At 46.1% G+C, this 14,355-nt stretch overlaps 1 protein-coding gene across 2 annotated transcripts in view; it reads right to left on the bottom strand.

The window, feature by feature from the left end:
• The window catches only part of AHCYL2 (adenosylhomocysteinase like 2), an 84,391-nt gene that overhangs the window by 11,583 nt on the left and 58,453 nt on the right, over positions 1 to 14,355 (bottom strand). For both annotated transcript variants that reach the window (XM_058864713.1, XM_058864714.1), the window contains exons 4-8: positions 12,098 to 12,198; positions 9,978 to 10,080; positions 6,106 to 6,200; positions 2,653 to 2,759; positions 1,511 to 1,627 (exon numbers count right to left, since the gene is read on the bottom strand). In XM_058864713.1, coding sequence (XP_058720696.1) covers positions 1,511 to 1,627; positions 2,653 to 2,759; positions 6,106 to 6,200; positions 9,978 to 10,080; positions 12,098 to 12,198 — 523 coding nt within the window. The remainder of the gene's footprint in view (positions 1 to 1,510; positions 1,628 to 2,652; positions 2,760 to 6,105; positions 6,201 to 9,977; positions 10,081 to 12,097; positions 12,199 to 14,355) is intronic.

The following is a 14,355-nucleotide window of genomic DNA, read 5'->3' as shown; positions in this document are numbered from 1 at the left end:
GCTCCAAGCAGCCCCATCCAGCCTGGCCTCGGATATTTCCAGGGATGGATCAGCCAGAGCTTCTCTGGGAATTCCATTCCCATATTTCCCATGGTGATTCCCATCACTGCTCCCTGTTCCTTGGATCAAATTCCTTGGATTGTGCCACAAACGATGTCACAACAAGGACAAAAACTGTCCCAGCCCCACTGGGCTGGAATTTGGGGCTGGAAGGACATGGACACCCAATTCCATGAAAAGAAAGGGATAAAGAGGGGAAGGAGGAAGGGCAGGAATGTTGAGGCACACACGGGACACGGGCGGATTTTATCCCAAGGGGAGGGACAGGACAGGAATTCTGACGGAAGGAAGGATTTCCTTCTCCTCTGACACACAGATTGAGCCGAGATGATCCAAAGGCAGCAGAGCAGAGCTCTGTGGGAATTCCTGTGGGAATTCCTCCCCAATCCCTGTGGGAATTCCTGTGGGAATTCCTCCTCATTTCCTGTTGAAATTCCTCCCCGTTCCCTGTGGGGATTCTTCCCCATTCCCTGTGGGAATTCCTCCTTGTTCCAAGTGGGAATTCCTCCCTGTTCCCCGTGGGAATTCCTGTGGGAATTCCTTCCCATTCCCTGTGGGAATTCCTTCCCATTCCCAATGTGAATTCCTCCCCATTCCCAGCGTGAATTCCTCCCCATTCCCAATGGGAATTCCCCCAGTTCCCAGTGTGAATTCCTCCCCATTCCCTGTTGAAATTCCCCCCATTCCTGGTGGGAATTCCTCCCCATTCCCGCTGGGAATTCCCCCCATTCCCAGTGTGAATTCCTCCCCATTCCCAGTGTGAATTCCTCCCCATTCCTGGTGGAAATTCCTCCCCATTCCAGGTGGGAATTCCTCCCTGTTCTCAGTGGGAATTCCTCCCTGTTCTCAGTGGGAATTCCTCCCCATTCCCAGTGGGAATTCCTGTGGGAATTCCTTCCAGTTCCCAGTGGGAATTCCTCCTTGTTCCCTGTGGGAATTCCTTCCAGTTACCGGTGTGAATTCCTCCCCGTTCCCTGCTGAAATTTCCCCTGTTCCCAGTATGAATTCCCCCTGTTCCCAGTATGAATTCCTCCTGTTCCCAGTATGAATTCCCCCTGTTCCCAGTATGAATTCCTCCTGTTCCCAGTATGAATTCCTCCTGTTCCCAGTATGAATTCCTCCCCGTTCCCGGTGTGAATTCCTCCCCATTCCCGGTGGGAATTCCTCCCCACTCCCGCTGGGAATTCCCCCCATTCCCAGTGGGAATTCCTCCCCGTTCCCAGCGTGAATTCCTCCCCGTTCCCACTGGGAATTCCTGTGGGAATTCCTTCCAGTTCCCAGTGGGAATTCCTCCAGTTCCCAGTGTGAATTCCTCCCGTTCCCAGTGTGAATTCTCCCCGTTCCCAGTGTGAATTCCTCCCGTTCCCAGTATGAATTCCCCCTGTTCCCAGTATGAATTCCCCCCATTCCCGGTGGGAATTCCCCCGTTCCCTGCGGGAGCCCCACGCACCCATCCAGGATGGATTCCCGGCAGCAGTACAGGTTGTCGAATTTCTGCTTGGTGACGGAGTCGTTGACGTTCATGGCTGGCACGCAGAGCTTCCCCGCCTTGGAGAGCTGGTACAGCCTGGCACGGACACACGGCGTTATCCACCGGGAATCCATCCCCAGAATCCCAGAATTCGGGCTGGAAAGGGCCTCAAACACCCTGGGGACACTGGATTCTGTCCCGGTGTCCAGCCTGGCCTTGGATATTCCCGGGATGCAGGGGCAGCCTCATTCCTTCCCAAAATCCCACCCCCATCTCCCCTTTCCCGGTGGGAAGCTTTTCCTGACTCCTGCCCCTCCAGGCCTTTCCCAAATTCCAGCTCTCCTGGAGCCCCTGCAGGTCCTGGAATGTGCTGGAAGCTCTCCCTGGATCCTTCCCTTCTCCAGCATTCCCCTGCTCCCAGCTCTGGGCCCAGCCTGGACTCCCCAGAGCTGGAAAAATCACTAAAAACGAGTCTGAAAATCCTGTCCCTGCTCCAGCCCTTGGGAAGGAGAACCTTCCTCTGGAAATCTTCCCACACTGGGATTTCAGATCCTAAAAATATCATCAGTCCTTCTCCTGCCCCCACTGGTGCAGACCCGGAGCCACTTCCCAGCTCCAACATTTCATTTCCCTGTTCCAGACCCAGCTCTGAGCCCTTCCTGCAGCAAGAACACAGCACAAAGCTGCTGCTCTCCTCAGCTCCTGGAATTCCATGGAATTAATGGGATTCATTCCATGGAAAAGCTCCTTGGACACCTCCCAAATCCCAGAGCTGCTCCTGCCAGGGACTGAGGGATTTCACTCGCTCATCTCTGAGGTTCTCCCTTCCCCAAAAAAACGACTCCGTTCCTCTTCCCAAATTTTTTCCCACGGATTTAGGTCAGGGCTGTGCTCTCGGCTTCCTCCTCAGCCTCTCCATCTTCCATCTCCTCCCACCCCACAGGTGGAGAAGCACACCTGGACACCCTCCCTGCTCCTCTCCTCGGGAATTCAGAGCAATTCCAGGTGTCCTGCTGGGGATGGGAAGCAGTTTCCATGGAAAGCCAGGCCTGGGCTGAGGGAAAAGCAGAGCCCAGGTGCTGGAGGGTTGAGTTTTACCCCAAACTTCTCCATCCCGTTACCTGTGGACCCCGGTCACGCTCTCCTCCACGATGCCCTTGATCTTCTTGAACATGTTGGGATATTTCTTGTAGATCCAGTGGGTGAGATCTCCCCCGTCATCCAGGATCTGGAATAAAACCAGCCACAGTCAGCTGGGGCAGCCACGGAGCCACTGCTGGAATGAAAACGTTGGAGGTGAGCGAGGAGCCCTCTGGAAAACTGCCTTGGGAAGGGCAGACAGGAAAACAACTCCCAGGAATCTCAGAATTCCAGGGAAAAGAGATGTCCAAGAGTTTGGTGAGTTTTACGTGTATGGGAACACCTGGAATGACACCCAGGGAAGCTGCTGGGCTCACAGGGATCCCCTGAAGAAGAAAAGGCACGAGAAAAGCAAAAATCCCAAATGTGGATTTTGCCAAGTCCTGGCTCCAGGAGGCCCCGGTGGCCTGGGCAAGGTGGGAAGCGTGAGAACCCTGCTGGATTCCAGAGAAAACACGGAGCAGATGTCACCCAGGGCAGGGGAAGCGGCCAGGGGCTGCCCAGGGTGAGAGCACAGTGGCCATCATCATCCTCAGAGTCACCATCATCATCATCATCATTGTCATAACCATCATCACCATCACTGTCATCCTCATCATCCTCATCATCCTCATCATCATCACCATCGTCATCATTATCATCATCATCATTATCATCATCATCGTCACCATCATCACCATCCTCATCACCATCATCACCATCACCATCATTGTCATCCTCATCATCATCATCACCATCGTCATCATTATCACCATTGTCATTATCATCATCATCATCCTCATCCTCATCATCCTCACCATCATCACCATCATCATCGTCATCCTCATCATCACCACCATCATCACCATCACCATCATCATCATCATTGTCTTCCTCATTATCATCCTCTTCATCCTTGCATATTCCCTACACCGATGTCAAAGACTTCTCACTTCATCATCATCATCATCATCATCTTCATCCTCTTCTTTGCATGTTCCCTACTCCAATGCAAGGAATTCCGACTGCATCATCATCATCCTCATCCTCATCCTCATCCTCATCATCCTCATCCTTGCAAATTCCATACACTGATGTCAAAGACTTCTCACTGCATCATTGTCCTTCTCCTCCTCCTCCTCCTCCTCCTCTTTCTCTCTCTTTCTCTTTCTCTTTCTCTCTTTCTCTTTCTCTTTCTCTTTCTCTTTCTCTTTCTCTTTCTCTTTCTCTTTCTCTTTCTCTTTCTCTTTCTCTTTCTCTTTCTCTTTCTCTTTCTCTCTTTCTCTTTCTCTTTCTCTTTCTCCTCCTCTTTCTCCTCTTTCTTCACCTTCTCCTTCTCCTTCTCCTTCTCCTTCTCCTCCTTCTCCTCCTCCTTCTCCTCTCCTTCTCCTTCTCCTTCTCCTTCTCCTTCTCCTTCTCCTTCTCCTTCTCCTTCTCCTTCTCCTTCTCCTTCTCCTTCTCCTTCTCCTTCTCCTTCTCCTTCTCCTTCTCCTTCTCCTTCTCCTTCTCCTTCTCCTTCTCCTTCTCCTTCTCCTCCTCCTCCTCCTCCTCCTCCTCCTCCTCCTCCACCATCCAGGGACACAGAATTCCTTGGAAACACCGTGTTCTGTTCCCACCTCTCTCCAGAATCTCGGAATCACCGGAATTTCCGCTGTGGCGAGCTCAGGGGAGCAGCTGCTCCTCCAGAACGCCCGGGAAGCTCCGGGTGTCCTGCCAGAGCTGGGCAGGAATCTCCAGGAAATCCATTCCCGGCTCCGTGTCCCATCCATGGAACTGGGAGCTCTCCTGGGCCAGCCAGGGAGGAATTCAGAATTCCCAGTCTCCCAGGACATCTTTAATCCATTAATCCCTGTTTAACGGAGCACTTCATCCCTTTTCCAAGAGAGAATCCAGCCCCAGGCAGGTTCCCCTTTCCTGGGGAAGGGAATTTCCTGGGAAAGGAATTCTCCTTTCCTGGGAGAGCAAGGGATGGAAACCCCACCAAGGAGATCCCTGGAGGGGCTGGGATTTGCTGGGAGGCACCCCCAGACATCCAACAGCCCATCCCATATTCCTGCACTTTTCCCAGATTTTTGCAGGCTGTTTGGCCTCATTCCTGCTCTTCCAGGCAGGGATTTTTGGGAAGAAAAAAAAACCCCACTTTATTTAAGATGGAAGTAATTTTTCCTAGAGAAAAGCTGGAGCTTCTCTCCTCCCTCTCTCAGCCTTTCCAATATTTTCTCCAGCAGAAAATCCCTGGAGAGGCTTTTCCATGAAGGAAACCTCACAGATTCCATGTTTTTCAAGGAAAAAAAACCCTTTTTTCCCTGAACCACTCCTGTCCAGAAGGAGCCCTTCCCTGAAGCTCAAAATTCCCAAAGCTCTCCCAATGAAGGATTCCTGGAATGGGAATGGCTCGATTTCCAAGGAACAGGGAGAAATTGTGGGAAAAATGAGGCACAGAATTCCCAGAGCAGCTGTGGCTGCCCCTGGATCCCTGGAATGTTCAAGGCTGGGCTGGATTGGGGCTTGGAGAACCCTGGGATAATGGGAGGTGTCCCTGTGGAATTCATGGGATTGAAGATTCTTCCCAACCCAAACCATTCCATAATTCCATGGCTTTAAGATCCTTCTCACACCCTGCTCCTCACCCAGCGTCCTATTTCTGATCTCTAAAACCACGGATCTCCCAAATCCAGCAAAATCTCTGGGAACAGATCCAAGCTCCTGGTGCTCCCTCAATCATTTCCATGCTTTGGGAGCAGGTCTAAAAATAGTCCCAGAATGAAGAAAACAAAAATCCGCATTTTCTGGGACGCTGGTTCCTTCCAAAAGTGACATTTTGGATGGAAAATTATTCCTCAAAGAGCTGCTCTCGTGTCTAGACTCAGTCTGATACCTCGGGGGTGGATTTTTGGGACATTCCTGGTTCTTTTTAAAAGGGACAAAAATCCCACCTCAAACGAGCCAATATTGGCAAAAACCCAACTCAGATCTGTGTTTCCACCTTTGATTACTCCTCATATTTAAATCAGGAGCTCCAGGGCTCCAAAATTTTTGGGGAAATGTGATGAAAACAGCACATCTGAGAACTGCAAATGATTCTGCTCGCCCCATTCCGGGTTCTCTGTTTTCCCTGGAAACAAGGGCAGGATAAAAAGGGAGTTGGGGTACCTGAGGTTTAAAGTGTTGAAATCATGGAAAAATCTGGGCTTTGTTCCCAAAAATCACCTCAAGCAAAGGTGAGAATTTAAGGGTGAAAAACTCTTCTCAAAAAAACAGTTTTGGAGCCATTTTTAGCAGTTTGAACTGCAGCTGAAATCGAAATAAACACCCCAAAAAACCGCATGAAGGCAGCTGGTTTTGGAAACAGCGAAACAAAACCTCGCTTGGTGAGATCCAGGAGATTTTTTAGCTGCCCTTCCCTCCTTTTCCTCCTCTACAGGTGGGAATTTTCCAGGCGTTTCCCAACTCACCATGTTGGGCTGCCAGCCCTCCACGTTGACGCAGCGGTCGATGCACCACCAGAAATCGTCCTCGGATTCGCCCTTCCAGGCAAACACAGGGAATCCTGGCCAGGGAGGGAGGGGTTAATGCAGGAAAATCCCTTGGGAATCAGCTCTTGGATCCTGAGTTATTAATTAATGTGTTAATTTCTTTGGATGTGTTGAGTTATTACTCGGCTTCGGCCAGCGAGAGCCGCGGGGGGTTTGGCTTCTCCTGGCGGTCCCAGAGCTCCAGGTGAAATTCCTGGATTTATCCAGGTAAAATCCCTGGATGTATCCAGGTAAAATCCCTGGATGTATCCAGGTGAAATCCCTGGATTTATCCAGGTAAAATCCCTGGAATCAGTCAGGTAAAACCCCTGGATTTATCCAGGTAAAATCCCAGGCCTCACTCAGGTAAAATCCCTGGATTTATCCAGGTAAAATCCCAGGCCTTATCCAGGTAAAATCCCTGGATTTATCCAGTTAAAATCCTTAGATTTATCCAGTTAAAACCTCTGGATTTATCCAGTTAAATCCCTGGATTTATCCACTTAAAATCCCTGGATTTATCCAGGTAAAATCCCTGGATGTATCCAGGTGAAATCCCTGGATTTATCCAGGTGAAATCCCTGGATTTATCCAGGTGAAATCCCTGGATGTATCCAGGTGAAATCCCTGGACTTAGCCAGGTAAATTCTTTGGTCTTACCCAGGTAAAGTCCCTGGATTTATCCAGGTGAAATCCCAGGCCTCACTCAGGTAAAATCCCTGGATTTATCCTTGCATTTACACAGGTGAAATCCTTGGACTTATCCAGGTAAAACCTCTGGATTTATCCAGTTAAATCCCTGGTCTTACCCAGGTAAAATCCCTGGATGCATCCAGGTGAAATCCCTGGATTTATCCAGGTGAAATCCCTGGACTTAGTCAGGTAAAATTCCTGGATTTATCCAGGTAAAATCTCTGGATTTATCCAGGTGAAATCCCTGGAATTATCCAGGTGAAATCCCTGGATTTATCCAGGTAAAATCCCAGGCTTCACTCAGGTAAAATCCCTGGATTTATCCAGTTAAAATCCTTGGATTTATCCAGTTAAAACCTCTGGATTTATCCAGTTAAATCCCTGGATTTATCCAGGTGAAATCCCTGGATTTATCCAGTTAAATCCCTGACTGTATCCAGGTAAAATCCCTGGACTTACCCAGGAAAAATCCCTGGATTTACCCAGCTAAAATCCCTGGTTTTACACAGGAAAAATCCCTGGATTTACCCAGCTAAAATCCCTGGATTTACACAGGAAAAATCCCTGGATTTAGGGAAAACCCCTGGATTTTCCCAGATAAAACCCATGGACACACCCAGGATTTCCCAGTTCCACTGAACTTCTTTGGGAATTCCATTTTCCCCCCCAAAATTCTCCCTTTCAGCTGAGTTATGCCCCAAATGATGGAATTTAAACCCAATTTAGCTTCGTTTCTTTGAGCAAAGCAACTTCCAGTTTCAGCTCATTAAAGGACATTTTTACCAAGGATTTGTCCAGGAAAAAATAAACATTCCAGGATTTCCAGAGCTTTGGAAAAGGTTGGGTTTTGTGCTGTAAGTTTGTTCTAAACTGAAGAGAATAAAGGGGAAGAACTCCAAGAGGTGATAAATGATGGGGCAGGGAAAATTCCCTGTAAAATGCAGGTGGAATTCCTTAAAAAATCCTGGAGGAATTCCTTTTAAGATCCTGGAGGAATTCCCTACAAAATCCTGGAAAAATTCCCTATAAAATGCAGGAGAAATTCCCTATAAAATCCAGGAAAAATTCTCTATAAAATGCAGGAGAAATTTTCTTTAAAATTCAAGAGGAATTGCTTATAAAATCCAGGAAAAATTCCCTATAAAATCCTGGGGAAATTCCCTATAAAATGCAGGAAAAAATCCTTATAAAATCCACAAAAATTCCCTATAAAATCCTGGAAAAAATCCCTATAAAATCCAGGAGGAATTGCCTATAAAATCACAGAAAAATACCCTATAAAATCCAAGAGGAATTCCCTATAAAATCCAGGAGAAATTTCTTATAAAATGCAGGAAAAATTCCCTATAAAATCCTGGAAAAAATCCCTAAAAAATCCAAGAAGAGTTGCCTAAAAATCCAGGAAAAATTCCCTATAAAATCCTGGAAAAATTCCCTATAAAATCCAGGAGAAACTCCCTATAAAATCCAGGAGGAATTCCCTATAAAATAACAGAAACATACCCTATAAAATCCAAGAGGAATTACCTGTAAAATCCAGGAGAAATTCCTTATAAAATCCACAAAAATGCCCTATAAAATCCTGGAAAAAATCCCTATAAAATCCAAGAAGAGTTGCTTATAAAATCCAGGAAAAATTCCCTATAAAATCCACAAAAATTCCCTATAAAATCCAGGAAAAATTCCCTATAAAATCCAGGAGAAACTCCCTATAAAATCCAGGAGGAATTCCCTATAAAATCACAGAAAAATACCCTATAAAATCCAAGACGAATTACCTATAAAATCCAGGAGAAACTCCCTATAAAATCCAGGAGGAATTCCCTATAAAATCATGGAAAAATACCCTATAAAATCCAAGTGGAATTCCTTATAAAATGCAGGACAAATTCCTTATAAAATCCGAGAGGAATTCCCTATAAAATCCAGGAGAAACTCCCTATAAAATCCACAAAAATTCCCTATAAAATCCTGAAAAAAAATCCCTTTAAAATCCAAGAAGAGTTCCCTATAAAATCCAGGAAAAATTCCCTATAAAATCCAGGAAAAATTCCCTATAAAATCCAGGAAAAATTCCTTATAAAATCACGGAAAAATACCCTATAATATACAAGAGGAATTCCCTATAAAATCCAAGAGGAATTCCCTATAAAATCCAAGAGGAATTCCCTATAAAATCCACGAGAAACTCCCTATAAAATCCAGGAAAAATTCCCTATAAAATCACGGAAAAATACCCTATAAAATACAAGAGGAATTCCCTATAAAATCCAAGAGGAATTCCCTATAAAATGCAGGAGAAATCCCTTATAAAATCCAGGAAAAATTCCCTATAAAATCCTGGAAAAAAATCCCTATAAAATCCAAGAAGAGTTGCTTATAAAATCCAGGAAAAATTCCCTATAAAATCCACAAAAATTCCCTATAAAATCCAGGAAAAATTCCCTATAAAATCCAGGAGAAACTCCCTATAAAATCCAGGAGGAATTCCCTATAAAATCACAGAAAAATACCCTATAAAATCCAAGAGGAATTCCCTATAAAATGCAGGAGAAATCCCTTATAAAATCCAGGAAAAATTCCCTATAAAATCCAGGAAAAAATCCCTATAAAATCCAAGAAGAGTTGCTTATAAAATCCAGGAAAAAATCCCTATAAAATCCACAAAAATCCCCTATAAAATCCAGGAGAAACTCCCTATAACATCCAGGAGGAATTCCCTACAAAATCATGGAAAAATACCCTATAAAATCCAAGAGGAATTCCCTATAAAATCCAAGAGGAATTCCCTACAAAATCCAGGAGAAATTCCTTATAAAATCCAAGAGCAACTCCCTATAAAATCCAGGAGAAATCCCTTATAAAATCCACAAAAATTCCCTATAAAATCCAGGAGAAATTCGTTATAAAATCCAAGAGGAATTCCCTATAAAATCCAAGAGAAATCCCTTACAAAATCCACAAAAATTCCCTATAAAATCCCCAAAAATTCCCTATAAAATCCCAGAAAAATTCCCTCAATATCCAGGGAAAATTCCCTCTAAAACCCAGGCTTAATTCCCTCTAAAACCCAGGCAAAATTCCCGATGAATTCCAGGGAAGAGGGAGCCGTTTCCTACCGCTCTCGGCCAGGGCAGCGGCCACCTCGTTGAGGGTGGAGTAGATGTTGCAGGCGGCCCAGCGGCACTGAGCTCCCAGCGCTCCCAGCGTCTCCATCAGCACCTGCATCCCAAAAAATCCCAAAAAAACCACGGGAATCAGCACGGCCAAATCCCACCTTTCACCTGGCCTGGCTGGGAAAGCTCCCATGGGGGCTCAGAGCTGGGCTGGATGCTCTGGGAGGGCCTCCTGAGCTGGGTTTAAGCTGCTGAAAGGTCTCTGAAGTTGGGTTTTAGCTACTGGAGGGTCTCTAAAGTTGAGCTTAAGGTTCTGGAGAGGTCTCTGAAATTTGGTTTAAGGTTCTGGGTCTCTGAAGTTGGGTTTAAGGTTCTGGAGAGGTCTCTAAAGTTGGGTTTAAGGTTCTAGAGAGATCTCTGAAGTTGGGTTTAAGGTTCTGGAGAGGTCTCTGAAGTTGGGTTTTAGCTACTGGAGGGTCTCTAAAATTGAGTTTAAGGTTCTGGAGAGGTCTCTAAAGTTGGGTTTAAGGTTTTGGGTCTCTGAAGTTATATTTAAGCTTTTGGAGAGTCTCTGAAGTTGGGTTTAAGCTTCTGGAGAGGTCTCTGAAATTGGGTTTTAGGTTCTGGAGAAATTTCTGAAGTTTGGTTTTAGCTACTGGAGGGTCTCTAAAATTGAGTTTAAGGTTCTGGAGAGGTCTCTGAAATTGGATTTCAGGTTCTGGAGAGATCTCTGAAGTTTGGTTTTAGCTACTGGAGGGTCTCTAAAGTTTGGTTTAAGGTTCTGGGTCTCTGAAGTTATATTTAAGCTTTTGGAGTCTCTGAAGTTGGGTTTAAGCTTCTGGAGAGGTCTCTGAAGTTGGATTTTAGCTACTGGAAGGTCTCTAAAATTTGGTTTAAGGTTCTGGAGAGGTCTTTGAAGTTGGGTTTGAGGTTCTGTGGGGGTTTCCTAAATTGGGTTTAAGCTGCTGAAAGGTCTCTGAAATTGAGTTTTAGCTACTGGAGGGTCTCTGAAATTTGGTTTAAGCTTCTGGAGAGGTCTCTGAAGTTGAGTTTAAGGTTCTGGGTCTCTGAAGTTGGGTTTAAGCTTTTGGAGTCTCTGAAGTTGGGTTTAAGCTACTGTAAGGTCTCTAAAATTTGGTTTAAGGTTCTGGAGAGGTCTCTGAAATTGGGTTTGAGGTTCTGAGGGGGTCTCCTAAGTTGGGTTTAAGATGCTGAGAGGTCTCTGAAGTTGGGTTTTAGCTACTGGAGAGTCTCTGAAACTGAGTTTAAGGTTCTGGAGAGTTCTCTATAGTTGAGTTTAAGGTTCTGGAGAGTCTCTGAAATTGGATTTCAGGTTCTGGAGAGATCTCTGAAGTTCGGTTTTAGCTACTGGAGGGTCTCTAAAGTTTGGTTTAAGGTTCTAGGTCTCTGAAGTTATATTTAAGCTTTTGGAGTCTCTGAAGTTGGGTTTAAGCTTCTGGAGAGGTCTCTGAAGTTGGATTTTAGCTGCTGGAGGGTCTCTGAAATTTGGTTTAAGGTTCTGGAGGGGTCTCTAATGTTTGGTTTAAGGTTCTGGAGAGGTCTCTGATGTTGGGTTTAAGGTTCTGGAGAGGTCTCTGAAGTTGGGTTTTAGCTACTGGAGGGTCTCTAAAGTTGAGTTTGAACTTCTGGAGGCTCTCTGAAATTTGGTTTAAGGTTCTGAAGGGTCCCTGAAGTTGGGTTTAAGATTCTGGAGAGGTCTGGAGAATCCCTCCTCTCTCTGTTTTGGGGAATTCCTCCTCTCCCTATTTGGGGTCTGGCTTAGGGAATCCCTCCTGTGTCAGTTTTAGGGAAATATTCCTCTCTCTGTTTGGGGTCTGGCTTAGGGAATCCCTCCTGTGTCAGTTTTAGGGAATCCCTCTCTCCCTATTTGGGATCAGTTTTAGGGAATCCCTCCTGTGTCAGTTTTAGGGAATCCCTCCTGTGTCAGTTTTAGGGAATCCCTCTCTCCCTATTTGGGGTCAGTTTTAGGGAATCCCTCCTGTGTCAGTTTTAGGGAATCCCTCCTGTGTCAGTTTTAGGGAACCCCTCTCTCCCTATTTGGGGTCAGTTTTAGGGAATGAGCAGTGGGAATTCCCCGTGTGGGTTCGGGGCCGGGCTCTCACCGCCGTCTGTGCCGTGATGTGAGTGCACCCCACGATCTTGGCCCCGGCCAGAGGCTTCTCCCCCTGAGCTCTCTTCCTCAGAGCCATCAGCGCTGGCATTTCTGCAAGGAAAACGGGAAAAGGAGTCTGGGAATGGGATGGGAAGAGCACAGGAGGAACAGCCACGCCCTGCCCGGCGTTCCCATAAACTCACACAGCTTCAAATCAGCCAAAACCTCAAGAACAAACCCCAAATACATCAAAATGACCCCAAATCCTTCTGGATTTTTCCCTGTTATGTTCAAATTCCTGCCTCCAGGTGAGGCTGAAGGAGAATCTGCTTCGGGCTGAGGATTTGGGATTTGCTGCTCCACCTCTCCAAAATCCTCCAACACCTGAACCCTTCCCGGCCTTTGGGGATTTTTTTTGGAAATAATCAAGTTAAACCAAAATTGTCAAATTTATGGGATGGATTCCGTCTTTTCTACTGATCTAACAAAATGAGTTTGACTGCAGAGTAGTCCTAACCCTGTAACTCCTTTCCCAGCCCCCAAAATCCCATGGAAGCCTTTCCATCCCAAGAGGAACGGGGTCAAGAACGCCCACCTGGCGTTCCCAAAAATTTCCATCGCTGTGGCAGCTTCAAAACAGCCAAACCCTTGAGAGCAAACCCCAAATACATCAAAATGACCCCAAATCCTTCTGGATTTTCCCCTGTTCAAATTTCTACCCCCAGGTGAGGCCGCAGGAAAATCTGCTTTGGGATTTGCTGATTTGCTCCACCTCTCTGATATCCAACACCTAAATCCTTTTTAGGTGGGTTTATTTTTTAATTTTTATTTTTTTGGAGGTAATTAAACCAAAAATGGTGAAGTTTTTGGGATGGATTTAATCTTTTCTACTGATTTAATAAAATAAGTTTGGCCATAGAATAGTCCTTTAATAGTTGGTTGGAACTACACAGCACAACCCTGTAACTCTTTTGCCATGCCACAAAATCCCACAGAAACTTGCCCAAAATCCCACAGAAGCTTTCCCACCACCCAAAATCCCACAGAAATTTGCCCAAAATCCCACAGAAGCTTTTCCACCACCCAAAATCCCATGGAAGCTTTCCCACTGCCCAAAACCCCACAGAAACTTGCCCAAAATCCCACAGAAATTTGCCCAAAATCCCACAGAAGCTTTCCCACCACCCAAAATCCCACAGAAGCTTTCCCACCACCCAAAATCCCACAGAAACGTGCCCAAAATCCCACAGAAATGTGCCCCAAATCCCACAGAAATTTTCCACCACCCAAAATCCCACAGAAGCTTTCCCACCACCCAAAATCCCACAGAAGCTTTCCCACCGCCCAAAATCCCACAGAAACTTGCCCACTGCCCAAAATCCCACAGAAGCTTGCCCAAAATCCCACAGAAATTTTCCACCACCCAAAATCCCACAGAAACTTTCCCACCACCCAAAATCCCACAGAAGCTTTTCCACCACCCAAAATCCCACAGAAACTTGCCCACCACCCAAAACCCCACAGAAACTTGCCCACCACCCAAAATCCCACAGAAGCTTTCCCACCACCCAAAATCCCACAGAAATTTGCCCAAAATCCCACAGAAGCTTTCCCACCACCCAAAATCCCACAGAAGCTTTCCCACTGCCCAAATCCCACAGAAACTTGCCCAAAATCCCACAGACATTTTCTACCACCCAAAATCCCACAGAAACTTTCCCACCACCCAAATCCCACAGAAACTTGCCCAAAATCCCACAGACATTTTCTACCACCCAAAATCCCACAGAAACTTTCCCACCACCCAAAACCCCACAGAAACTTTCCCACCACCCAAAATCCCACAGAAGCTTTTCCACCACCCAAAATCCCACAGAAGCTTTCCCACTGCCCAAAATCCCACAGAAGCTTTTCCACCACCCAAAATCCCATGGAAGCTTTCCCACTGCCCAAAACCCCACAGAAACTTGCCCAAAATCCCACAGAAATTTGCCCAAAATCCCACAGAAGCTTTCCCACCACTCAAAATCCCACAGAAGCTTCCCACCACCCAAAATCCCACAGAAGCTTTTCCACCACCCAAAATCCCACAGAAATTTGCCCAAAATCCCACAGAAGCTTTCCCACCACCCAAAATCCCACAGAAACGTGCCCAAAATCCCACAGAAATTTGCCCAAAATCCCACAGAAACTTTCCCACCACCCAAAACCCCACGGAAGCTTTCCCACCACCCAAAATCCCACAGAAGCTTTCCCATCCCGACAGGA

Source organism: Poecile atricapillus, chromosome Z (genome assembly GCF_030490865.1).
Source record: "Poecile atricapillus isolate bPoeAtr1 chromosome Z, bPoeAtr1.hap1, whole genome shotgun sequence".
Taxonomy (NCBI): Eukaryota; Metazoa; Chordata; class Aves; order Passeriformes; family Paridae; genus Poecile; species Poecile atricapillus.
Note: the sequence above shows the minus strand (reverse complement) of the source record. Positions and strands in the feature narration are given on the sequence as shown.